The sequence below is a fragment of the Podarcis cretensis genome, assembly GCF_951804945.1.
Source record: "Podarcis cretensis genome assembly, chromosome: 2".
NCBI lineage: Eukaryota > Metazoa > Chordata > Lepidosauria > Squamata > Lacertidae > Podarcis > Podarcis cretensis.
The window spans coordinates 2,040,963-2,067,159 of NC_137171.1; the positions used below are offsets into that span (position 1 = coordinate 2,040,963).

Sequence of the window (26,197 nt, forward strand, 5' to 3'; positions counted from 1 at the left end):
ATTAATAAGGAACCTTGGAAACTGAAAATTGTGGCTTTTAAATGTTTCATAGTGGTATATAATTGTGAGGGTGAAGGGTGGGTTAAGGGGTTCATATAGTGATAAGATTTGGGAAGAAAGAAAACAATATATGAAGTTCATCTAGGATCTCTATTGTATATAAACCAGTGGTCCAAGTGAGGATGGGGACGAGTATAGCTGCTTGTCCTTCAGCACCGAGGTCTGTTCTAATTTTATTATGTTTTAATCCTGAATAGTTTAAAAACTTTAAAGTTAGCTGGCTCAGCAGTTAATACTAATTGTTACATAGAGGCAAGGAGCATATCTGTTTTATCTGTTTTACTACTATGTGGGGTGAAAAGCCATATATTTCAATTGAAGGCGTATGGGAGATACTCTGCAGTTTGGACAGTTTTAACATTGCGCGAGCACAGACCCACAGTGCTTCAGTTAAAGCATCCAGAACCCCAGTGCCAAATTTAGTCCAGAAATCTTTGCTTGACTATTGTCCCTCTGTTGAATCCACCCATTTCTGCTCTCCATGCATTGAGGCCCCTTGGCAGGGAATAGTCAGCCACAGTGATGGGTGGATGATTCTTTTCCTCCAAGAAGGCCCAGATGTTCAAAAGCAGAGTGAACTGGGTGGGGGGTGGAAGAGAGACAGAATTCAGCTGAGCTCTTCCAAACTCACTCCGGTTGTAATTGGCTCCAGACTTCAGCTGGCTGCTGCAGAATTGCAGGGCCAGGGTGTTTAACCGCAGGGCTACAGAGCCTTGGCACATGTCCTGCTCCAGGAACTCTATCAAAGCCGAGAGGCCGTCCCAGCCCTTTGGATCCAAATTCATCCCAAATGTTCCAATTATCGAGGCCTCCCACCAGCATCTCTTGGCTTCTTGGCTCTGTGACAAAAATCCACAGATGAGGAGAAGCAAACATCCACGCCTTATCCTGTCAACGCGCCAAGACAGAGGCTGAGGCCTTGGAAACTTGACTTGAAACAGGGTCTGGCAGCATCTTCTAAACAAATGTTTCTCCCCCCCCCCCACCCAACACCACTTCCCAAGTATGGTGAAGTTGGACATCAAGGTACGCAAGCTGGGTGTGCCAAAGTTGCCTTTTTCTTGACCCTAGCCATGGAGTTGCATGGTGTGCCGTGTTCAGACAGTTTGTATTAACTATACCCCAAATTCCTGACTTGCCTCCCTCCCCCTATTCTTCTAGGAGCCTAGGAGAAACTGCTGCAGGCCTGCATTAAGGACCCTGTCAGGGGACAAAACGTAAATCCTTTGTGCTACTAGAAGTCAGAATGGGTTAATAAGAGTTGAAATGCCAACGCAGCCCCCCCCCCCCCATTTTGTGGCAATTGAGGTTGGCAGCACAACCTTGGGGGGGGGGAGGTTTCACCCTTCCCCCTGCACCATTTTCTAATGAAAATAGCCCTCCCCCTCTGTTGGCAGCTAAGCTGTGGCTGCTCAGACGTTGCTGGACTCCAACTCCCATCAGCTGCAAGAAGCATGGCCTGTGGTCAGGGATGATGGGAATTGTAGTGTTGCCACATCTGGCAAGGGGAACAAGCTTCCACGTCACTTAGGGAAAGCTTTGGGGTACAGAAAAGGGAAATGGTGGAGGAAGAAAGAGCTAGCTAGCAGACACACCCCGGCACACACCATGAATCACACAAACACCCCTACCCCACCGGTGCTTTTACAAAAAATTAAGAGTGATGTCCATCTGAGTGGGGGTGCTTGTGTAATCTCACTGTATACAAGTTGTACAAGTGACAATAAAGTATTTCAATTTCAATTATGGATCTCTATTATCTGATTTGGTTTAGCCCTTCACTTCAGCAAGAATGCTATGCCACACTCCTTCTGATCATGCCATTTTATTGCTTTAATGCTTTTGTGTAAGGCAGAAGAAGAGTGTTTTTGGTCAGGGTTATGGTTGCCAGCTGCCTCATGGAGAAAAGGGGGCTGAGAAAGAAATGGAAAGACCTCCTCGTGTATCTTTGTGGGACTGCACAAGCGGCCTGCTGGCAGATGATCTATGTCTCTTTCCTTAGCAAAAGAGAACATCTGCAAATACGTTACAACTCTCTAGAGCCTCCATGCTTCAGGGGCCCATGCTCCTAGTTTAAACTAGGCTGCAAGGTTTCATTTGGAATAGGTAACTCTTGCAGGCCAAAAGGCCAGGCAAACCACATTAGTTACATTTGCATAGTTCTTCTCTCAGACACCTACTTGCCCTCCCCAGAATCCTTCTGTGCCCACTGCCGCTCCACATGGTGATCTGGTTTCCAATATCTGCCCTCAGTTAAATGGGCAGAAGCTCCTGCCATTGTTGCTGGACTCCAACTCCCATTATCCCTGACCATCGGGCATGCTGGCTGGGGCTGATGGGAGCTGGGAGTCCAACAGCCTCTGGAGCACCATATGTTCCTAACCCTGACACGGGGAGCTTGGAAAATATGGGACTGTCCCACAAGATCAGGTTGATGTCATGGGTGGGATGACCCAATACTGCACAGCACAGTCCGAATTCTGATCTGCCTCCTGCCCCCATTGGCTGCTATTTTCTGGAATTTGAATTTATAACAAACAAACACACACACACACACACACACACGGCCAAACAATACATATAGTAACACTTCTAGTTAGACTCTGCAGACAAACTGCTGCCAATCTGAGCCATTCTTTGTAGTTGGCGTCTTTTTAACAGTGCTCTGATCTGCAGGATTAGCAGGCCATCCCATATTCCGCTCCATCTTGGGGCAAGTGTGATGCCTGATTTCTGCGTTCAAAGTGCTGTTGAAGGGAGCAGGTTCAGGTTTTTCTCTGCCTACCTGGCAACCCTACATTGCTATTGCTGTTAGCATTGCAGGTGTCAGTACACCCCACAGATGTGTTTGCTGCATTGTAATTCAGCTTACTATGGGATAGGGCTCTTTCAAGGCCCCCTCTGCACTGCCAAACCCTCAGCTGAAAAGCAAGCATTGCATTGCCTAAGGATTTGCAGCACAATCCTAACCATGTTTACTCAGAAGTAAATCCTATGAAATTTAGTGGGGCTTGCTTCCTGGTAAGTGAGTTTAGAATTGCAACCATTGAGAGGAAACTGTTACTCAAACTCATGCACAGCAATTTGGTACAACAGAAGCAAAATATTGAGCCAATTGTATGCATGCTGCACTGAACTTCCACCTGCTGTCCAGTTTTGAATAAGGAACACAATGAACATTTTAGCCCATGGCTCAGGTGTGATCCAAGGCTGGGTGTCTGGCTGTGCTTTTCAATACACAATTGTGGGGAGTGAGAAGCACAAACAGGATTTGCTTTGCAAAAGTCACACATCAGCTTTGGAAAAGAACTTATAATGCCACCACACAACCTAAGGCTATGTGCAAAACAGCAAACTTTCCCCATCTTCTCTGCAAGTCTCTCGTAACATCTGCCCTACTGCCCACTGCAACTGAACACTGAAGTCCAGCTTCTTGCAACCTAACTAATGTGGGCTTGCAGCTAACCATGGAGAGAAACCAGACCAGCCTGCCCCAACCCTGTGCCCTCCAGCTGGCTGTAGGGCATCAGATTGAGGACAGCAGAACTAAAGGACTGGAAGCCCTCCACACACACACCCCTCCCCCCCCAGCTGCCCCTTGTTGTCATATCTGAGATTCTAAGCTCTTCAAAGGCTGTTTGAAGTTGTTCTGCTCCAATAAGAAAAAGGAATTTGTGTGAATTTACTGATGCCATGAGTTCCCTGCAGCCAAATCCACTGACGGCTTCAGACAGGTAACCAAGACCATGTGTGTACTAGACCAGTTCTTACCAGGGGAGGCAAAAACACACACTTCCTTGGCTCAGGAGCTCCCCAGCCACAGGGGTTTCTCCCTCCCTCTGCCTCTCTGGGTCTCACACCCACACCCACCCACACCCCTCTTGGCTTCCCAATGCAAGAAATACAGTCAGACACCTTGTACTGTTTCCCCCCTTTATTTTTAACAAAAGTGGCATGTGGACAGTCTTCTCCCAGGCAAGCAGTTTGTGCACTGACTCCCCAATATCGCGTGCGCACACACAGAGGGGAGAACAAAACACACGCTGGTAAAAGTTATTTCCAAGGGCTGAAGCAGGGGAACAGAAAGCAGCCTATGAATTGTACTGCAAAAGCAGGGCAACATCACAAGGTCCCATCCCCTAATGAGCCGAGGGTCAAAGTTTCCATGGAGAGCAAAGGACAAAAGGTAGGGGTGGCCCACCTCAAGCCCTCCAGATACTGTTGGACTCCAGCTCCCATCATGCCTGTCCAGTGTCCATGCTGGCTGAAGCTGATGTGAGCTGGAGTCCAGCACCTGGAGAGCACCCTGTTGCCTGCCTACACCTGCATGCACTACAGATGGACCTGACTTCCCATGTTGGTGTGGCAGATTATTTTTCACCAGAGTGGCCAAGTCCTCTTTAGCTAGTCACCCGCTCTCTCATTATCCCTGCTTGCCCCTCATTCCATTAAATGGGCCACGAGGCAACAGGATTTGCCCTTTTGCTTCTCCTGCATTTGCAAATAGATAACAATAGGCAGCCACCAATTTTCTTCTGTGCTTCTCAAAGTTTCTTGTTTTCAGGAGGGGACAATCAGTGGACATCATCACGTGCTCCACATGGGGCTGCCATTGGAGATGGTTCAGAAACGTAAAGCTGGCAAAGAATGCCGCTCACCAGCTCCTGGTTGTGGGCAGGAAGTTGGAGCATCACACTTTGACTTGCTAGCTGCACCGCTTGCTTCTAGGCCCAATTCAAATAGATGGGGATGAGTTCTAAAGTCCTAAATGGTTTGGGTCCGAGTTACCTTTACAAATAGCTGTGCCTGCATTAACCTGCCAATCTCTTAAGATCTACTTCTGAGGCCATTGAGATGCCCATTTTAAAAACAATGAAGCTGTTACAAAGTGCAGGAGGCCGCATGAAAAATCCAGAATTCACTGAAAGGTGGGAAGAGTTGCTACATCTGTCTTCCTTGGGTCTCCAGGCATGTCGCATGGGAACTGCTTAGCATTCTTTCAAGGGCCAGATTTAGATCTGCAATAAGCTCACATTCAGTGGGTGAACAACTCCTGCATCTCCAAAGGGGACACATGGTTCTCATCAAGTTGCTTCCAGGCAAACCGAGAAACAAGAAGGGCCAGCCACCACTTAAATACCTGGGGAGCATCCAGTGTGCAGGGTCCACACACTCAGAGTATAAGGATGTAAGAAGTTTATAAAGAGTGGATCCATCCCTTAGTCACATTGTCAAGTTTAAGGTTATGTTAAGAAATCCGGGCCCTAGTTTGGATGAGACCCAGGTTACCAGACACAAGCTGATGGTTACAGCTCTCTGTTTGAGAAGAGATGGGAAGCACTCAGCAAGCCCTCTGTGCCCAACAGAAAGATCAGCACTGCAAAGGGGAATGGTGTGAGCCGGGGGGTGGAGAAGAGAAATGGCGCCACAGAATCCGGTACTAGCAAACGGTTCTGGGTTAAGAATCATAGAATCATAGAGTTGGAAGAGACCACAAGGGCCATCGAGTCCAACCCCCTGCCAAGCAGGAAACACCATCAGAGCACTCTGAGCACAGTGGCAAACCCTCACAGGTGATCAGATGCAACGATTCAGATCCAAGTGATGCAGAGAGATTCCGAGAACCCATTCCTCCTTACAAGATCACACCCACTGCATAGAGCCACCTCTGCTCCTGGCCAGGCTTGATCTTAAAAGGTTAAGTGTTACAATAATAAAATGCAGATGTGATGCTATTTAATGCAACCACCAGTGGCTATCTTGGAATTCCTTAGTTGAAGTCCATTTTCAATTGATGGGGGGGAAGGTTTCAGGGGCCCCCCAGTCACCGCTAGACTTCAGCTCCCATAATTCCTGACCCCATACTGGCTGGGGGCTGTTGGGAGCTGAGTCCAAGAGCTTTTGGGGTGAAGGGGCACAGGGGTACCCCAGCCACCCCCAATCCTCAGGCATGAAACCTCCTCTTCCACTGACCCATCCACTCACCCTCACGTGCAAGAACCAAGTGGCTAATTACGTATTTTGGTCCAAAGATATGTGTGAGACACAGATGACACACTCAGAACTGACTGGAGCATTAGAGTCTAAATAAATGCTTTGTTCTGCTTTATAATGTAACAGTTTTGGACAATGGATACAAGGAAGACATTAGCAACTGACCCTTAAAAGGGGGGCTGGGCTGTGGGGTTTGAAGGGTGTTTTATGTCACTTCCAAATTCCATAAGGCTAACCCTCAACAGCAGGGACATAGCTTCACCTGAACCAGGTATGGGGAACTCGTGGTCCACCTGTTGTTGCTGGACTACAACTCCCAGCATCCCTGCCCACTGGCCACGCTGGCTGAGGCAGTTGGGAGTTGGAGCCCAACAGCAGCTGAAGCACCACAATTTCCCCATCCCTGGTCTGAATCTCACTCTGAAACGTCAAACCCAACAATTTAAAAGGAGCCAGGAGAAGAACTGGGCAGGAGGACTATTTTGGGCACGAAACTCCCCACGTTCTTCCTGCCTCAAAAGCCACGAGCAACGGCAAGACGACAACGGGGTCAGGGTTTCTGTTCAAAATAGCTTCCTCTTAAAATGGATTTGTGCCTTGCGCTTATGAAAATACATCTCTCTGTGAAAGGAGTCCCTTGCTTTCTTCACCTCCTTGGGCCTTCACCACACACCTGGCAGGCGGCAACAAGACAACGTTTATGGGTGGCGATGGTGGCTCTGCCAGTTTCTTCAGCCTTCATGTTGTTCCCCACCGCTCCAAAGTACAAGAGGGAAATGTATTGGGCCCAGGAGGACTTGGACCAGAACCTTGGGTCTTGCTGTGGACCTTGAACCATCCCTCCAAGCTGGAAGAAAACGCTGGTGAAAATTAAAAGCACACACATACGTACGAGACTGAGGGAGCAAGGCAGAGCGACAGGCTAAATGGAATAAGGAAGAGCGCCTACGGAAGCCAGCAAAGGGAGGGAAAGCAGAGGTGGACGCAGGCTCCTGCTCTCGGCCTCCTAGGGGTCGTCCTCCTTGCCAGCACCTTCCTGCCAGGGTCTGTCCAGGGGGGGCCTCCCCTCCTTCCACGTGCCTCCTCTCCTTGCTGGAGTTTAAAAGTCTGGGTCTTTATTAGAAGTCACTGAGAATGCTGATGTCTGCAAACTCATTCCTGTACCGATGAGAGTACAAGCTGAGGAGGAAGGCCCACTTCCAGGAGATGAAGCTCCAGACACAGGACAGGTAGTAGCTCTTCGGGTCTTTCAGGGCTAAACAGAAGAACAAGCACCATTAATAATGTTAAACAAAAGAGAGAGAGAACAGAGCCTCCCTTGCTCATTACTGAAGACTCCACTGGATGAGTTGCCACAACCAAAGGAAGCCAGTGGAATAAATGCCTCCTATGGGAATCACCAGGCAGGATGGACTTCAGCAGGGATGGGGAACCTGAGACCCTCCTGGTGATGCTTGGCTCCTGCTCCTTTCAGCTCCGGCCGGCACAGACAATAGTCAGGGTGATGGGAGTTGCAGTAGCAGGAGGGTGCGCAGGATCCCTTTCCCTGCATTTTGGAAGGCCGGCACCTGAAGCTTCAGAAGCAAAAGCAAAGCTCCCCTTGGCTCCAAGTTGAAGCTAAAGTGGATCAGTGTGAAGTGCTTCAAGGCAGGATCCCTAAAAAATTCCCCTCCCCAGTACACATGGAAACACTAAGTAATGCGAATGGCATTAATATGGAAGTAATATGACCTTCTCTTATGCTCAGTTGGACTCCTGCTAGTCCATCTCTCCCAGTATTGTCTATTCGTAACAGTAGCATCCATGTAAATCAGGCTGGTCCAATGCGCAGCCCAAGGGCCACATGTGGCCTCCAACGCATTTTCTGACGGCCCTCAGCATGCCACCTTCCAAAAGTTGGGCAGGTGAGATGCTGGGCTTTGGGAAGGAGGCACAAGGCTCTGACAGGGTCCTAGAGTCTTCCCTCCACCTTCCCAAAGCCCAGTTAGTGCTTTCCCAGCTTTGGAAATGAGGGAAGGAGGGCTCTAGGACCCTGCCAGAGCCTCGTGCCTCCTTCCCAAAGCCCAGAGCCTCATTTATCCACCTTTGGGTAGGCAGCATGGGGGTGCATGTCCAATTTTGGCCTTGCTCTCCCCAACTCCACAACCAGGCAGTGTGCGGCCTGTGGGTTCAAAATACTCTTGCAGCCCACTTGGTATAAAAAGTTGGGCCATCCTTCTGTAAATTCTTAGCCACAGAGACATTTTGGAGCCCTGCTCCCTAAGATTCTTCTGGCTGGAGATACCCAGCTCAGAACCTGAGACATTCTGCATACAAAGCAGCAGCTATGGCTTATCCCTCTATCTTTTGCGCATGCCAATTTGCCTTAGACCAAGCCAGTCTACTGACCCATCGAGCTCAGTGCAGCTTGCTCTTTCCAACAGCGAGTCGCCAAAGCCTCAGGCAAAAGGTCCATTCCACCCCCATTGCTGCTGGGTGATCCTTTCAAGTGGAGATGCCAGGGACTGAACCAAGGACCTTCTGTGAGCAAAGCAAGTGTTCTGCCACTGAGGATTATGGACTGCAGAATACAGCATTTTCGGGGAGCAAAATTTTGATTTTGCTTGTTTTGCTTTTGGGGCCACACAGAACCTACTCAGCTCTTGCTATAGCCGAACAGCAAATGCCCCCCAACTTACACTGATGCTGTGAGATGGCCAAGGCCAGGAATGTGCAGAAGCCCACCAGAGAGATGATGCCAAAGAGCACGCCGACAAAGAGGAAGAACCTCAAGCCTTTCAGCCACGTCCTCCAGTAATCCTGCACGTACATCACATGTGTGATCAGGGTCCAGAGAGCCAGCACCCCTGGGGGAGCAAAGAAGGAGAAGAATCAAGAGCAATGGCAACACGAACTGCAGGGCAGATCATCCATCTCCACACACGTCTTAGGCCAGGAGTGGGGAGACTGTGGCTGCTGCTGGACTCCAAATCCCATCAGCCCTTGACCATTGGCTGTGCTGAGGATGATGGGAGTTGGAGTCAAGAAACAGCTGGAGGGCACTACACTGCCATTAAACAGAAAATAAAAGTCTGAGCAGGAAAAAATATTTTCCAAAAGCCCACCAAACACCTATTGTGGTTCTCTTCCACAATAGGTAGTAGTCATAATAATAACAATAATTTTATTATTTCCCTAGCCACTCTGGGCGGCTTACAGCACATATAAAAACATAGTAAAACGTGAAACATTAAAAACTTCCCAATGCAGGGCTGCCCTCAGATGTCTTCTAAAAGTTGTGTAATTCTTCATCTCCATGACATCTGATGGAAGGGCGTTCCACAGGGCGGGTGCCACTACTGAGAAGGCCCTCTGCCTGGTTCCCTATAGCTTCACTTTTTGCAGTGAGGGAACCAGCAGATGACCTTCAGAGGAGGACCTCAGTGTCCAGGCTGAACGATGGGGGTGGAGACGCTCCTTCAGTTATACTGAGCTGAGGCTGTTTAGGGCTTTACAAATCAGCACCAACACTGAATTGTGTTTGGAAACATAATGGGAGCCAGTGAAGATCCTTTAGGTGTTATATGGTGCTGGCAGTCACTCCCAGTCACCAGTCTAGCTGCCAAATAAAATCAGGGAGAGGACACAGTGGAAGGAATGCCCTCCTGTGACAAAAAACAGCGCTGCAGACAGCCATCAGTACTGGGGGGGGGGGACTGAGTGCAAGATCTGCAGCTGTTTCAGGGATGTACTGAGGGATCAAACACAGGTTTGAAAACAAACCTATGTAAAAGTGCCTGAGCTTTGAGAAGCAGCATGGAGGTGATCACTGTTCCTAGAACCAGGTGTTTTTATCCTTACAAGAGGGGAAATTGAGGGGGGGGGAGAGATCCACTTTTACCAGTTCTGCCAGCCAAAAGAGGTTACTCTGTCTGAAGGGCTTGTATTATGTGCACTGATGTGATTTTGGCATTGCATCTCTGGTGCTCAGACCAGGTGTATTCAGACCAGGGCTGGGGAACCTTGGGCCCTCCAGGTAACGTTGGACTCCAACTCCATCAGCCCCTGCTGGCCTGGCCAAAAGATGAAGGCAGCTGCAGTCCAGCAACATCTGGAGAGACAGGGATCCCCCACCCCAAGTGGGAAGTCTAGCGTGGAATGTGCCCCTGGAGATGCTGCTGGACTCCAAATCCCATCAGTCCTGCCCAGTGGCTGTGATGGCAACTGTAGTCCAAAGGAACTGGAGAGCACAAGGTTGGCAAGGGCTGTTCTGGAAGAACCATAGATGTGCAATAAGACAGGATTCCTGCAAGTTTTAAGGGGTGGGGAAACAGGAAGTTCAGCAGTGCTTTGCCAGCTCTGAAGAAGGGGAACTTCCCAGATTGCAGGTGCCGATTTCCACAGAGAGGCTACAGAAACACAGGCTTCTGAACACAAAGACCACCACAGCCAATCACAAACGAACAGCCACACCCTGGGCCAACCCCAACCTCTCTCACCACCAAAGGAACACAAGTGAACAGCAGAGAACCTGCACAAGCAACGCTGACACCAAACCCCACATATATTAAGTAAAATAGAAACATCACCACCCGACCCCACCCCCACCCATCTCCCCCCCCCAACCTCTTTCCCCCTATTCTTCCTAATGTCTCAACAAATGAAACCGATTTGTAAAAAAAAAAAAGTTACATGGCGAAAAAATATGAGAGAGAGAGAGAGGGATTGCACACACCTTTGTAAATCAAGAAAATCTTTTTTTAAAAAAACACATTAAAAATAATATTTTCAACATTGCTGACAAACCAAAAAAAGAAAAGAAAAAGAAACAATCTTCTGGTCTACATTTAAAATAATATGGATGTTTTTTAAAAAAATGCAGGGTCATTCCAGAGTCTGCTTCTCTCAGCAGGAAGTGTGTGTGGTCAGAGGCTCTCCCTCACGTGTCAGAAACTGATTCAGCACCCAAGGCTGCCTCCTTGTGTTAGGGGACACCTGACACTGCACTTCCCAAAAACCATGACTTTGCAAAGGAATCTTTGGAAGGGAAGTCTTCAGAGTGACTTGGCAGAAAATGCTGGGCAAAACAAGAACTCTGCACAGCAGCCTCCCAAATTGAATTTAATTGAATTAAAATTGAACTAGGCACAGGGTTGAAGGATGTCACATAGAGGAGGGAGAAAGGTTGTTTTCTGCTACTCCAGAGAAGCGGACACGGAGCAATGGTTCCAAACTACAAGAAAGAAGATTCCACCTAAACATTAGGAAGAACTTCCTGACAGTAAGAGCTGTTTGACAGTGGAATTTGCTGCCAAGGAGTGTGGTGGAGTCTCCTTCTTTGGAGGTCTTTAAGCAGAGGCTTGACAACCATATGTCAGGAGTGCTCTGATGGTGTTTCTTGCTTGGCAGGGGGTTGGACTCGATGGCCCTTGTGGTCTCTTCCAACTCTATGATTCTATGATTCTATGATTCACTGCTAGTAACAGCATTAAAGACCTTTCCAGTTCTCCAACACTCAGATTGGGGTTTAGGGTCTTTGTTATCTAAGCCGTCCTATCACCCCGCTGGGGCAGAGTGGTGGCAACCCTTCCCCTGCAAAACATCTGGAGTGTACAAATGCCTCCTCTGTGTCTTCCTGCTACCTGACCCCTGGGCACAACAAGCAATTGTGAGAAGGCTGTTCAGCTGAGCATGATCTCTTTGGTCCAGATCCAGGACAAACAAACCCTTGGCAGGCTCAACTGGGCAGATCCACAATACAGTTGTTTTGAACTTTTTTTTTTTTTTTGTCCTTTTCTGAATGCTGGAATGAGATAAGTGACATCAGCAACTGCCTGGCTGGAAAGGAGGAGGAAGGCATTCAAGGGAGGAACCATTCTGCAACCCAGCGCTGCCCCCTAGCCCTAAAGACAGGCATCCTTTTGGCCCACACCCATGCAGCCTTGCACCCGGACTCATTTCTTGGTAAAGTTTCGGCCTGCATTCCTGAAACGGAACAAGAAACGTTTGAGATCATTGCTCAAGACAGAAGCAGCCTTGCCTCCTTCACATTTTCATGCACTCTGCCAAAAACAACCTTCAAGATCATGCCTCCTGATAAATCTTTGCCCCTCTAGAAGCTCCAGCTGTCAGAGACACCCCCAATTTGAGCATCAACACTCCAGCAATAGCCTAATTTGAGCCCCAGGGCTCCTGCAATGCCCCCAATTCTCACCATGTGTTCCTGCCGGCAACTGCGGCTGTTAGAAATCACCAAAGCAGCCAGCTGGATTAACAGCTTTGACTGCGTGACGGCACCCTTTGGCACAGCAGTGGCTAAGAAGTGCGCCTGAAGGCAAAACTGAAAGGAGATTTCACACAGAACCTTCACCAATGTGGCATCAGGTTTGACGAGTAAGTCCTGGGAGTGATGAGATGCACGCAGTCTAACGCTGAAGCGCCATCCAGGAAGCCTCTTCTCCCACCCACACAGGGAGCATTTCTTTGCAAAGAATTTTACATATGAGCATATAAAGCAACCTTCTACTGGAGGCTGTTGGCAATTGGAGTCCAACTGCATCTACAGATTCCCCATTCAGTCTACACTGACTGCTAACAACTCTCCAAGGCCTCATTCCAGGTATTCCACAATGCCTAACATTTCTACAGTTGCACATGCTTGTTATACATTTAGGTGCCAAGTAGACAATATTTTCTGGTTTTACAGAATGCTGCCATCTACCTAAGCAGGTGCTGTTGGGCTCCAAATCTCCTCCATCCCAGCCAGCCTGACATGTGGTCGGGGTGACTAGGTGACCTTGGGTTAGCTGGCATCTCTTACCTCACAGAGTTGTTGTGAGAATGAAGTAGAGAAGAGGAGAACCATGTACACCTTGAGTTCCTTGGAAGACAAAGGTGCTACATAAATGTAATCATTAATAAAAACACCTGGAAGGCCACAGGATGCCCATCCTTGAATAACAGGAACCATCTTGCTACAAAACAAGCAGTGCTCAGGGAACAGGCCAGCTTGAAAGGAGTGTGCCCTGTACACAATGCAACCCCCCACTTTTGCACAGCACACACCATTGCTTCTCCCGTCTTTCACATCCACATTGAACTTTTGATCCACTTGTCTGGCAACGTCTCCCTTTGGAGAAAATCTTAATCCAAAGCCTTGCTTTATCCAATTGACTGAACTACCTGCCTGACTTAAAAATAGCAAAAAAAGCTTCTTAAGAATGAATGTCATCGTCCTGCAGGTTCATTCCAAGAATCAGGAGAGTGGCTTCCGCCTTCCAGAGCTCCACTCCCCAATTCAGTGGGGCACTTCCTTGAGATCTGAGGGGAGCTCCCATCGCATAAAGTAGGCATGAGGAAACTGTGGCCTTTTCAGAGGAGACTGGACTCCTAATCTCTGGCCATTATGGAGCTATTCACACCACGTAGGTCTCAAAGCAGTGTACAATAATAAAAAAACACCCCATACTATATACATCATTTAAAACCTCAAGAATATAAAACCTCACAAACTTCACAAACTAAAACAAAATGTAAAATATTTGAGGTGTATTCAGGGTGCGAAGACCTACTGAAATAAGAGTTTTGATCAGAGTCTGAAGCTGGGTAGGGGCAGCGCCTAGTTAGGTAGGATAATGTAAGTCAGCACGTCTTGGTTCTCATGGTCTTGCACTGCTTCAGGCTGCAGGAAAGGGCTCTGATGCTCCTTTACAAAATACACTCCTACCCAAAAGTCCTTTTCTATGTGGAAGGAATTTGCTTTGTATGGATCAGCATTCAGTCATGTGAGCTGCCATCGGCTGTCTGAAGGAGCACAGCTCATGGATTTCCCCCTCAACCACTTACTTAGTTGATTAAAAGCAACTAAACTGCTTAATATTCTAAAATTGCTGAGCAGAAGGAAAAACAAAGTGCAACCGTTTCATTAAAACAAGCTTCAGCATATCTGTAAACTACTGCAAGACTGAGCTGTAGAGAACACAGATGAACAAAAGAAGAGCCTGCTGGATCAGGCCAACCCTGTTCTCGCTGTTGCCAAGCTGTGGGAAACCAGCAAGCAGGATCCAAGCACAAGGCCCCTCTTCCCTCCTGTGGCTTCTATTCAGAAGCCTTGCTGCCTCCAACTGTGGAGGCAGAGAGCAAAGAAAGAGGTTTATTACAGCACAACCTTATTATGAGGAATCCTGTCTTGGTGACTCCGGGAATGGATAATATTGAAAAAGGCAGATATAATAGATTTGGAAGGACATGAAAACAGATTTGGATGGCATGCATACTTATAGTATGAGAAAGCTAAGGTGCATAAAGGTTTTCAGAATCATCTAATAAGAAAATCAAGCTTTCTGATATGGGAAAAAGCCAAAAACACCTTGGTGCCTTTCCCCTTTAGAAGTAATATATTTGAAAAAAGCGAATATGAGAATTAATTGGCTGACATATAGAGAGCTGGTGAAACTAAAAGATTATGAATAGATAAGGGATTTAATAATGGACTGGTTACAGTTTCATCAATTAAATGATATATTTAAGATAGATAAAAAGAAAATTTTAGTTGTGAATTATCAAGATTTCAAAAAGATTTGTTAGAAAATAATGTTAAATCATTATTTAAAATCATTAGTTAAAATGTATAGTTTGGTTTTTAGAGCGGCCCACAAAAGATGAACAGGTCAAGTCAGCAAAGTATTTGGGACATAATATTCAGATGGCAGATTGGGAAAGGTTATGGAAATCAGATTTGAAATTTACAACACATTGTACACTGAAAGAAAATTATATGAAAATGATGTACCGGTGGTATTTGACTCCTACTAAGTTAGCAAAGGGACGCAGGTGGCACTGTGGGTTAAACCACAGAGCCTAGGACTTGCCAATTGGAAGGTCAGCGGTTTGAATCCCCGCGACGGGATGAGCTCCCATTCCTTGGTCCCTGCTCCTGCCAACCTAGCAGTTTGAAAGCACGTCAAAGTGCAAGTAGATAAATAGGTACCGCTCCGGCGGGAAGGTAAACAGCATTTCCGTGTGCTGCTCTGGTTCGCCAGAAGCGGCTTAGTCATGCTGGCCACATGACTTGGAAGCTGTATGCCAGCTCCCTCGGCCAATAAAGCGAGGTGAACGCTGCAACCCCAGAGTCGGCCATGACTGGACCTAATGGTCAGGGGTCCCTTTACCTTTACCTTTAAGTTAGCAAAAATGTATAGGACAAGTTCAAATATCTGCTGGAAATGTAAAGAAAAAGAAGGTACCTTTTATCATATGTGGTGGACTTGTAAGGTAATAAAAGCATTCTGGGAGATGATATATAATGAAATTTAAAAATGCTTAAAATAACTTTTGTTAAGAAACCAGAAGCTTTTTTATTAGGAATTACAGGTACTGACATACCAAAGGAGCAGAAAATACTCTTTATATATGGAACAACGGCCACACGGATGTTATTATCCCAGAACTGAAAAGAAGACAAAGTCCCTACCAGAGAAGAATGGCAAACCAAGCTGATGGACTTTGCCGAGATGGCAAAGCTGACTGGAAAACTCAGAAATCAAAAGGATAAAAACTTTATAAAAGAGTGGGAAAGATTATAAGTTATTTAGGAGACCACTGTAAGCAAATGGAATCAAGAGCAAGATTTTGACTCACTTGTAGTGTAAAAATTATTATGGACAATATGGTTTGATACGGATGAATATGCAGTTGTAGATGTTTAAAATGAGACCCTCATGGAGGAGATGGGGGAAGTCTTGAGATTTGGAGAATCTCTTTATATAGATATGTTTTTACTAGTTTGTGTTCATTTATAGTTTGTATTTGTAAAATCAATAAAAATGATTTCATAAAAAAACCCCAAACCAAAACATGTTTTAACTGGCATGCCTCTGCACTGCCAAACCAACCCAAGCTCTGATACAGGGTATAAGATTCCCCGTCTGGGCATAGCTCCCAGCTAAGGCACTCCACAGCCCAGAGGTTCAGCAGGAAGCTTTCACTTACAGCTCACGGCGTCTTAAGACAGAAGACTGCAACCTAGCAAAATTTACTTCCAACTGTCAGAATGCTAGACATGGCAGATGGGGAAAAGCTCATTAATGGGTGGGTTCTCCTGCATTTCTCTATGGATTTTGCACAAAGTCACATTCATGTCATACATTTAAAGCACGGTGATACCAAAAGAGTCTGGGAGCTGTGGTTTTTAAAGGGTGCTGTGAGTTGTTAGGAGAGCCCAGCTGCCCTCTCAGAACTACAATTTCCAGAGTGACTTACCAAACAATCCCTCTTCACAGGGAGCGCTGGAAAGTGCAGTGATGTCAATGGCATCATTGTGCTTTAAATGTATGTTGTGAACGTGGCTATAGTCACATTGCACACAGACATGCGCAGGCCTGTGGGATTCCCATCCCCAGTGAGGGCCAGAACACCCAGCCAGGATGAAGACATAAACTCCAGGATGGTGTCTAGATTTGCTTCTGGCCTTCTGCCTCCAAAAATCAAGCCTATACCTACCTGCATGCTGAGGTCCAAAAGTAGAGCAGGGGTGGGTGCTATTGGCCAGCAACGCCGTCATCCCTGACCACTGCTGATCAGGGCTGGTGTTCTAACAATATTTGGAGGGCCACGGGTTCTCGACTCAGAACACAACACGTTCTAATAGACTGTAAGAATTAGTGGCGATATATAAGTAGCCGTTTATATATGACAAATGGTAGAGCTCATGCTTTGCATGGCGGTCTCCAACCTCAGTCTCAGGGTCAAAATAGATTTGAAGGATCTGGGGACTGGAAAAGGCAACAGCCCAACACCCTAAAGATTCGCTGTCAGTAACAGTAGACAGTACAGTACAGTACCTTGGTTTACAACCATAATTCGTTCCGGAGGTGCGGTTGTAAACCAAAACAGGCTGTAACCGAAGGCACACTTTCGCCAATGGGGCCTCCCCCCAAAAATTGGTTGTAATAAAAATAAAAATGGGTTGTAATCCAAAAAAAGGGACACACACTTCCGGGTTTGACATGGTTGTAATCCAAAATGGTTATAATCCAAAGCGGTTGCAAACCAAGGTACCACTGTACTGCAGAAGATGGAACAGAAATCTGACTCTATATATACAGTCCTTCAATGGCTGTGCTCACTTCTCTCTGGTTGGGGACAGAGGGTGGCACTTGGGGGGAACTGTCATCGTGCCACTCCTTGGTGTGTGGAGTGCCGCAGGGTGCGATACTCTCCCCAATGCTTTTTAACATCTTTATGCGCCCCCTCGCCCAGCTTGTCCGGAGTTTTGGGCTGGGCTGCCATCTATCTGTTGATGGATGACCATCCTGACTCGGCCCCAGACACACTGGCGAGATGTCTGGAAGCTGTGGCTGGATGGTTACGTGGGAGCCAGTTGAAGTTAAATCCTTTGAAGACAGAGGTCCTATGGCTGGGACGGGACGATATGGGATGGGGGGGGCAACTCCCATCTCTTGTGGGGGCGCAATTAGTGCCAGCATCATCCGTTAAGAGTTTGGGTGTAATCTTTGACACCTCCCTTTCCATGGAGGCGCAGATTGCAGCTATAACAAAGGTGGCATTTTTTCATCTCCGCCAAGCTAAGCAGTTGGCTCCTTACCTCTCTTGCCATGACCTAGCCACTGTGATCCACGCGATGGTCACCTCCAGGCTGGATTATTGTAACTCACTCCACATGGGGTTGCCCTTGAGACTGACCCAGAAACTCCAGCGGGTGCAGAATGCCGCGGCGAGACTCCTTACGGGGTCCTTGCCGCGGGAGCACATTCACCCGGTGCTATACCAGCTGCACTGGCTCCCGGTGGAGTACAGGATCAGGTTTAAGGTGCTGGTTTTAACCTTTAAAGCCCTATACAGCCTATGACCCGTACCTATGACTCGTACCTATGGGACCACCTCTCCTGGTATGTCCCACGGAGGACCTTACGGTCTTCAAACAAAAACATCTTGGAGGTCCCAGGCCACAGGGAGGTTAGACGGGCCTCAACCAGAGCCAGGGCTTTTTTGGTCGAGGCCCTGATCTGGTGGAACATTCTGTCACAAGAGACTATGGCCCTGCAGGACTTGACATCTTTCTACGGGGCCTGCAAGACAGAATTGTTCCACCAGGCCTTTGGCCAAGGCACAGTCTGACCCCCTCCTTTGGTAATCCTCATAGAGCTCTAGCCCAATGGTTGTCATTAATTTGACTCTGAATTGATTTTAGAATGAATTGATTTTAGAATGTATTTCAATTAATTGATTCATGTAAACTGTGTTATTTTACTGTTGTTAGCTGCTCTGAGCCCAGCTTCAGCTGGGGAGGGCGGGATATAAATAAAAATTTATTATTATTATTATATAGGAGCTTCATATGTACTTAATAAAGAAATGAATATGGAGAAAAAAAGAAATGAATATGGCTGGCTAAATTCCTCAATCCTTTTAAATGGGGGGGGGAGGGTGTGGGGTGTGGGGTGTGTGTGTAGTGTTTTTATATTGTATTTTTATGCTGTGAACCACCCTGAGATCTATGGGTAAAGGGTGGTGTACAAACTGGATAAATAAATAAAATGTAATTAAATGGCAGCTGCCTTTCCCCAAATAAACAAAGTCATCAATCCTTCTCATTTAACTTGGTAATATCCTTCCTAACAGGGTAATAATGATCAGGTACTGAAAAACATTTCTAGGCTCCAAAGGCAGCACCTGAGTCATCCCTATCCCTTGCAGGACTGGTTATTCTGGTTCCCATTTTACAGACAGGATAGCCAAGGCCAAGGGATTAGTGTCACCAATGTCACAAAGTCAGAGAAGCTGGGATTTGAACTTGTGCTCCTTCAAGTCCCAAATCTCTCTGGTTTAAACCGGTTCATCATCAATGCTTTCAGAACCATGTTCAGAAATTCACTGGGGATAAAAGAAAGAATGAAAATGAATATGATTCTCATGAAGGTGATGATGAGAGGGTGACAGTTGCCCTGACAACTACTACAGAAGTACAAAAAGAAAGTAGCCAAAATCCCATCATGCCATGCTGTACCCTGACATGACCTGACAATTATACGAGACACAAGGTTTTCTCCATGCTGCCTGCCTACAAGAGACGACTGTGATGCTGGACAAAGGGGAAGAATGTATTCAAAAAGGCATCAGGAAAATGCATGCATTGCAAACCACAAACAGGCTGCATGCAACTGCACTTCTACATGCAGGGAGAAGAAGTCATGCTTAGAGTGGCCTTGAGTTCAACAGGTGCCAAGTGCTGAAATTCCGTTCTTTTAAGCCCTGTCTTAAAACTGCTACTTGGTAGTACAAAGCTGCTAGCAATTTAATGCCAAAACCAAGCTATTTTTAAACATCAACATATCCATATTTTTGTAGAAGGTTGGATCCTAAATATTAGGTGCCCTGGTGGCTCTTTAAAGCCTAACAGCCAGTGAGATGCAGCAGTCTGAGTGTCAAACCAGGACCTGGCATACAAGGGTTCAAATCCCCATTTGCCCAAGAGGTGATCTTGGGCCAGCCAGCATCTCTCAGCCATACCTACCTCACAGGGTTGTTGCAAGGACAAAATGAGGAGAGGGAGACTCACACACAGCACCTACAGCTTCTCGGGGGAAAGATGCAATATACAGTGGTACCTCGGGTTAAGCACTTAATTTGTTCCGGAGGTCCGTTCTTAATCTGAAACTGTTCTTATCCTGAAGCACCACTTTAGCTAATGGGGCCTCCTGCTGCTGCTGCATGATTTCTGTTCTCATCCTGAAGCAACGTTCTTAACCCGAGGTACTATTTCTGGGTTAGCGGAGTCTGTAACCTGAAGTGTATGTAACCTGAGGTACCACTGTAAATGCAGGAATAAACAAAATAATTGTCTCCCCCTCCACGCACACAAATTATCATACTGCCTTTAGTCTGAAGTACCGTATATGTTAGAGTGCTGTTAATGGTTACAGGGATAGGCTAGGAGCTCTTTGGGAATCAATGGGCCAGTTGCTATCTCTTAGCCTATGTCGCAGGGTTGCAAAGGATTAAAATGTCACTCTGAGCTGTTGGGGCAAGGTGGATAAGTGTAACTAAGGACTGCAATATCCAAAGAACTGCCTCTCTCCATATAAATAGCATCCGAGTCCCTTCTTCAGATATAATAATAATAACAACAACAACAATTAAAAAACAGATTAGCTACAACTTGTCACATTTATACTCACAACAAGGGCAACTGGTAAGTATTACAACTAGAAAAAGCACTTAAAAGAATTCAAGTGACCTTTAGCACCCGGGGAAAGAACTGTAGGGACACTAGGTTGTTGTTTTTAAGGCTCTCCGGTTGGGGCAGCGAAGGGGAAATACTGTAAATCCAATGTGGATTGTCCCGCGAGGCCAGTTTGCAAATAACCCTCCTCTGGCTGCTCAGAAAGTTGAGGTGGCCGAGAGTCCCCCAGGCCCCCTTCAAGCTGTGGCCCCGCCGCACAAAAGCGAACCCACCGGCTGTGTGCTGCAAACTCGCCGCGGACTCGCGAGGAAGCCCCGGCGAGAAGGGGGGGGGGCGCGGGGAGAGAGGGGCTCCCCGGAGCGGGCCCTTCCCGAGGCGGGCTTCCCCTGCGGGCCGGGCGGGGGGGGCGCCCTGGAAGGCGAGGCTGCGCGGAGAGAGTCTTACCGGAGAGCCCTCCGGCGGCGGCGGTGTAAGGCTGCCGCAGGCTGGGCGCCAGGTTCCACACCAGGAAGACCGACAGCCCCGACACGCTCCCGGCCGCCGAGTAGGCCAGGCGGATGCCCAGCTTCCGCGTCACCGCCATCGCCCAGCCGGCCGAGAAGGCGCGCTGCGCCGGTGCCCGTCCGAGGCCGCCTGCCCGCCTGCCTGCCCGCCCGCCCGCCTGCCCGCCTGCCGCTGCCTCCCCGGCTCCGCCTCTCTCGCCGCCCCGCCGGAGACGCCCCCTTCGGCAGCGGCGCCCAGCGGCCGGGGGGAGGCTCGGCTTCGCCCGGAGTCCGGGGCGGGCGGACGCCCAGCGCAAGGCAGCGGGGCAACTTGGAAGGCGGACTCTCCTTCCTGGGAGGTATTGAAGAGAGGCTGGAGGCTCAGCAGTCGTGGATGCTTGAGCTGAGATTCCAGCATTGCGGGGGGTTGGACTGGATGACCCTCGGGGTCCCCTCCAACTTGACAGTTCTATGATTCTATAGTGACTGGCTCAAAGTGTGAATTGGAACCCAGATCTCTCCTCTTAACTGCTTTGCAATCCTAAGTGGTGGTGGTTGTCTTTTTCAATTCCGCCCTGTATCAAATCAAAACTTTATTGCGGTCCAAAGACCCACCAAACAATTTCATAACTAGATACAGTTTAACTGTATCTGTATCGTTTTAACTGTATCTAGTTTTTTTAATTTAAAGTTGTTACTTTTAATCCCCTCATTTCTGCTAAAGAATGGACTGAAGGCCAGTTTACAGATTCAATGAAAAAAGAAACAAAATCAAGGGATCGCCTTCGAACTACAAAATTAAAGACAAAAACCAGCATCAGATAAGAGCTAGATTAATAAGACAGAGTGAGAAGCGTCAACTGTGCCCCCCCCCATGTATCCATGCTCCATCAGCTTCAACCAGCATGGCAAAATGATAAGGGACTTGTTGCCTAACAGTGTCTGGAGAGTCACGGGATCCCTTTTCCTATCAGATAAAGCCCATCCCGAGACCTTGGCCAAGAAGCTGGTTACATCAGATGGATTCACAGTGAGTCAAAAAAACTACCGTACTTAGAAATGGTTTGTTGGTGGCTTCTCGGCAGATTTGAGGGTGTGTCCAGAAGGGTTGCCAGTGCTGGGTTAAACCTTGTGGAGGCCCCATGGCTATAGTGGGATAATATTGAACTAAGGAAGCTTGGTTGTAATTTTCTTTTGTTGTAAACAAAAATTGCCCTTTTCCCTTGTGGGGTATCCAAGAGCCCATATAGAGTCCTTACGTAAGTTCCCTATTGGTAGGAGAAAATAACAGAGGCCAACCAGCGAATATTGAGAAGCAAAGCAGCTAGTAAGCTTGGTCTTTATTGATCTGTTGCAAAAGGGTGCTCCCCTCACCCGCAGGAAAGGAGGAGGAACCCAGAACAGTGGCGCACAAGCCCTTATAAAGACTTTTGAAATTGCCACCCTGTAGATCAAGACCACCCCCAGAAACATCATGCATACATCACAGAAGGGGTGTAACCTAAGACCACCCCTCAGATACATCACACCTACATCACAGAAAAGGCGGTCTAAACAGAAATTTGAATGTTTTTCTCCTGTCGTTGTTTATCTCCTGTCTGGCAGGTTACTTGTTTGGATACCCTGGGGAGCCTGGCCAGTCTTTTGTAATGATAAATAGGTAGTTCCTGGGCCAGGTCACAGGATCACCCTATTCAAACACAGACATACCCTTAAGACAGGATTTGTGAAGGAAAAGTCAATGGGGAGGCTTTTCCACTTTGACCTTGCAGAGGAAACATTTGGTCAGTTTAGGAATCAAAATGGTTCGAGGTTGGTCTTCCTGTGCTGATCTATGTATGTGCGGTTATGAACATTACCATATATCTAAGACCATAAAATTCCTATCACACTTTCAAGATCAAATCCATTTTATTTTGATGCATTGTCGCCTAAAAAGTGTCTACTCTGCCTATTTGGTAATCGGGCACTGAGGGTTGTGTCCTGGAATCAGTCAGCACCTCTATACATTTTGTCATCAATTTTTAGATGAAAGCCTGATGGGAATCATTCTGAATTTGTGGATGGCACAAACTGAGAGGGGTAGCTAGCACTTCAGAAGACTAGAATAAATTTCAGATTGATTTTGATAAGAGCTGAAACAAAGGAAAGGAAATTCAACAGATGCAAAGTGTTGTATCTTGGCAAAAATGACCCAGTGCATGACAGTGTACATATGAAAGGGGACTTGGGGATTGTAGTTGATCACAAGCTGAACATGAGGCAGCAGCGTGATGCAGTTGCAAAAATGGCTAATGTACTCTTTAACGCTGAATCAGAACAAATGGCAAATTGGGTTTTCTGCAGGTTGCTCTTTGCTATGATTCTGTCATAAAGAGTGTTGGATTGATACTTGTTTTATCGCTAAAGAGTGTTTATTTTCTGGGAGAGGAGTGGGGAAGACTGCATGGACTGGGGCAACCCAATCAGATGGGTGGGGTACAAATAATAAATAATAATAATAATAATAATAATAATAATAATAATGGAAATTACGGGGGACACATCTTTAAAGTTAAATGTTACAAATATTATGCCTGAATGTATCCTTTCAACTTGACAGCTCAGGGAAGTTACCTAGCTTTAAAAATAATATAAAATCATCTCCTTTGCCAGTTTTCTCCATTCCAAAGCTATTTTCCCCTTGAAAAAGGACTCCAGGAAGTTCCCAGAGGTGACAATTGCTGGGCTCATTGATAGCCAAGGGAAGCCAGATCTCATCACCTGACTCGCCTCAGGCTCCAGACATGCAAAGGAAGTTCTATTGTACTTTTGGGTGGTGGGTACTTAAGACATATTGTCTATGCTAATCTTATATCTGAGCCTTGCCCTGACATGTCTGCTTATGCTAATCTTGTACCAAGGACTTGTCTGGACATGTTTGCCAAGGTTAACCCCTCCCCTTTTGTGACATGTCAGTGATGTAGCAATGATGCTGTACGAACTGTATTCTGGGATAGGGTGGGAAAGTTTTAAAAGTCTTTGTCACCCCATCCTCGGGGTTCAAATTTGCTCTTTGAACCTATTGCGCAATAAACTTTGGTCTACAGCTATTTGCTCCGGTTGGCTGAACTCCTTCCTTTATTCCGCAGGGACCCGCGGGCTCTGCCCGACGAGCCGCATCAATAGGAGTATTGCATCTAGATCAAGGGAAGTAATAGTGCCACTGTATTCTGCTCTGGTCAGACCTCACCTGGAGTACTGTGTCCAGTTCTGGGCACCACAGTTCAAGAAGGACACTGACAAACTGGAACGTGTCCAGAGGAGGGCAACCAAAATGGTCAAAGGCCTGGAAACGATGCCTTATGAGGAACGGCTAAGGGAGCTGGGCATGTTTAGCCTGGAGAAAAGGAGGTTAAGGGGTGATATGATAGCCATGTTCAAATATATAAAAGGATGTCACATAGAGGAGGGAGAAAGGTTGTTTTCTGCTGCTCCAGAGAAGCGGACACGGAGCAATGGATCCAAACTACAAGAAAGAAGATTCCACCTAAACATTAGGAAGAACTTCCTGACAGTAAGAGCTGTTTGACAGTGGAATTGGCTGCCAAGGAGTGTGGTGGAGTCTCCTTCTTTGGAGGTCTTTAAGCAGAGGCTTGACAACCATATGTCAGGAGTGCTCTGATGGTGTTTCCTGCTTGGCAGGGGGTTGGACTCGATGGCCCTTGTGGTCTCTTCCAACTCTATGATTCTATGATTCTATGAGCTGGGTGACTGAGCAGCCTCACACCTAGATTTTTGCGTAACATTATTATTATTATTATTATTATTATTATTATTATTAAGCACAGATCAAGCAGAAAACTTCTTGGGCCCTTGCTTTCTAAGCACAGCACAAGGGGAAGTGTGGGGGAGCCCATAATTATCCATAATATGCAGATAAAAGCTGCAGATTTTAAAAACAAGTATGCATAACTACATTATATGTCAAGAAAGAAAAGTTGCTGAACTAAAGTAGCATTTCCTTATCATCAAACACATATCCTGCCTTCTAATTTCAGTTGTGCAGGATTTGCTTGTGCTTAGGGAAAGGTACTTTGTACATTCTCAGAGATACTTTTCTTCAGTGTATTTGTCTTTCATCCTGCTCCTGGTCTGGGCACTGACTCAAATGACACCACTGAGCTTGGAAAACAGGTTTTTATTGCTTCCTCCGAACTCCTCAGCACATGGCAGCATTGACTGTCTTGGGTATGTGCAACATACTTAAACTTACCACATATTGGGTTACACAACTGGGTGTTGCCTGGGCATCAGGAGTTTGTGGGTGCCAGCAGGGTGTGGGGTGTGGGGTGCCAGAGGGACCGTGGCCCTGGGCATGGATTTTTGAGGGGACAAGAAGCGGACACCCCCAGCATGGCCCACTTCTCCTCTCCTGGCATTGGAGGAACCAGTGCTCAGGTAGAGGATCAGCTGAACATGCCCAGGTGTCAGCACTTGACCTGAAACTTTAAAGAGATTTAAATTTCAACATCACCATTCACAAGATTATTCAAAATTATTTGTGTGCTGAAGCATTTTCCTTTGTATTTCTTTCTTTTTTCTTTTTATTAAAGATTTTTTTGTTTTACAGAAGCATGTGTAATGTCTCTCGTATTTTTTCCATGTAACATTTTTACTAATCAGTTTCATTTGTTGAGACACTGGGGATTGGGAAGGGGTGGAGGGGGGAAGATGGATGGGGGTGGGGTCGGGTGGCGATGTTTCTATTTTGCTTAATGTATGTAGGGTTTGGTGTCAGCGTTGCTTGTGCAGGTTCTCTGCTGTTCATTTGTGTTTCTTTGATGGTGAGAGAGGTTGGGGTTGGCCTAGGGTGTGGTTGTTTGTTTGTGATTGGCTGTGATTATTTTTGTTTTCGTGTGTGAGTGGGGTGGGTGGGTGTTTTGGATCAGGTTAGCCATATTGATTTGTATGCTGTTGGTGGATTCTTGTTTCCCATACTATTTGGTACCATTGGTCCATGCTTACTCCTGACAGGTCTCTCCAGTGGTTGGTTATGGTGTTTCTGGCTGCTGAAAGTAGGTGGGTTATAAGTTCTTTGTGATTTTCCTTTGTATTTGAGAAAGATGATCAAAAATGATTGTATCACTTATTATTGCAATTTAAATGAATTTAGCAGTTTCAGGTTTTGTGCTTTTCATTTTTTCTACATCCATTTTAGCCTTGCCTGGGGTGCAAAATAGTCTGGCACAAGCACTGAACCCCACACTATGACTATGTCTTTCCCAATGCTTCTTAGGCTTTGGGAGTGCAGACGTGGCAATCCGAGTGAGTATGGGGTTGGCATGAGAATCACTTACCTCATACACACTTTGACAAAGTCTAAGAATCTGCAGCCTAAAGACACCTCTCTGCTCCGTTCCCAACAGAGGAGACAGAGATCTGGCACACTTCCATCTTGAGAAAAAATGTGTCCCCTCGGTATTGACCACTGAGAAGA

General features: G+C 46.8%; 1 protein-coding gene and 2 long non-coding RNA genes across 3 annotated transcripts; 2 read left to right on the forward strand and 1 right to left on the reverse strand.

Annotated features, from left to right (window-relative positions):
• On the forward strand, positions 1-6,930 carry LOC307211339. Its single transcript, XR_013836381.1, has 2 exons — positions 1-5,290; positions 5,391-6,930. It is a non-coding gene; the product is annotated as an uncharacterized lncRNA (long non-coding RNA).
• SLC48A1 (solute carrier family 48 member 1) lies at positions 3,977-20,872 on the reverse strand. The gene is made up of 3 exons (XM_079967884.1): positions 20,681-20,872; positions 8,733-8,900; positions 3,977-7,309 (listed from the first exon to the last, which is right to left on the reverse strand). Exons 1-3 carry the CDS (start codon positions 20,817-20,819, stop codon positions 7,173-7,175), a joined length of 444 nt encoding a protein of 147 aa, XP_079824010.1. The 5' UTR covers positions 20,820-20,872; the 3' UTR covers positions 3,977-7,172.
• A 182-nt stretch (positions 20,873-21,054) lies between these two features.
• Positions 21,055-23,810, forward strand: LOC307211360. Its single transcript, XR_013836406.1, has 2 exons — positions 21,055-21,263; positions 23,411-23,810. It is a non-coding gene; the product is annotated as an uncharacterized lncRNA (long non-coding RNA).
• The last annotated feature ends 2,387 nt before the right edge of the window (positions 23,811-26,197 follow it).

Excerpts from the sequence above, each read along its gene's own strand:
- SLC48A1 (XM_079967884.1), bottom strand. The coding sequence starts at position 20,819 with ATGGCGGTGACGCGGAAGCTGGGCATCCGCCTGGCCTACTCGGCGGCC. Across the intron at positions 8,901-20,680 it reads CGCCGCCGGAGGGCTCTCCG|GGGTGCTGGCTCTCTGGACC; the intron begins GTAAGACTCTCT and ends TTGCTCCCCCAG. Across the intron at positions 7,310-8,732 it reads GGCCATCTCACAGCATCAGT|CCCTGAAAGACCCGAAGAGC; the intron begins GTAAGTTGGGGG and ends TCTTCTGTTTAG.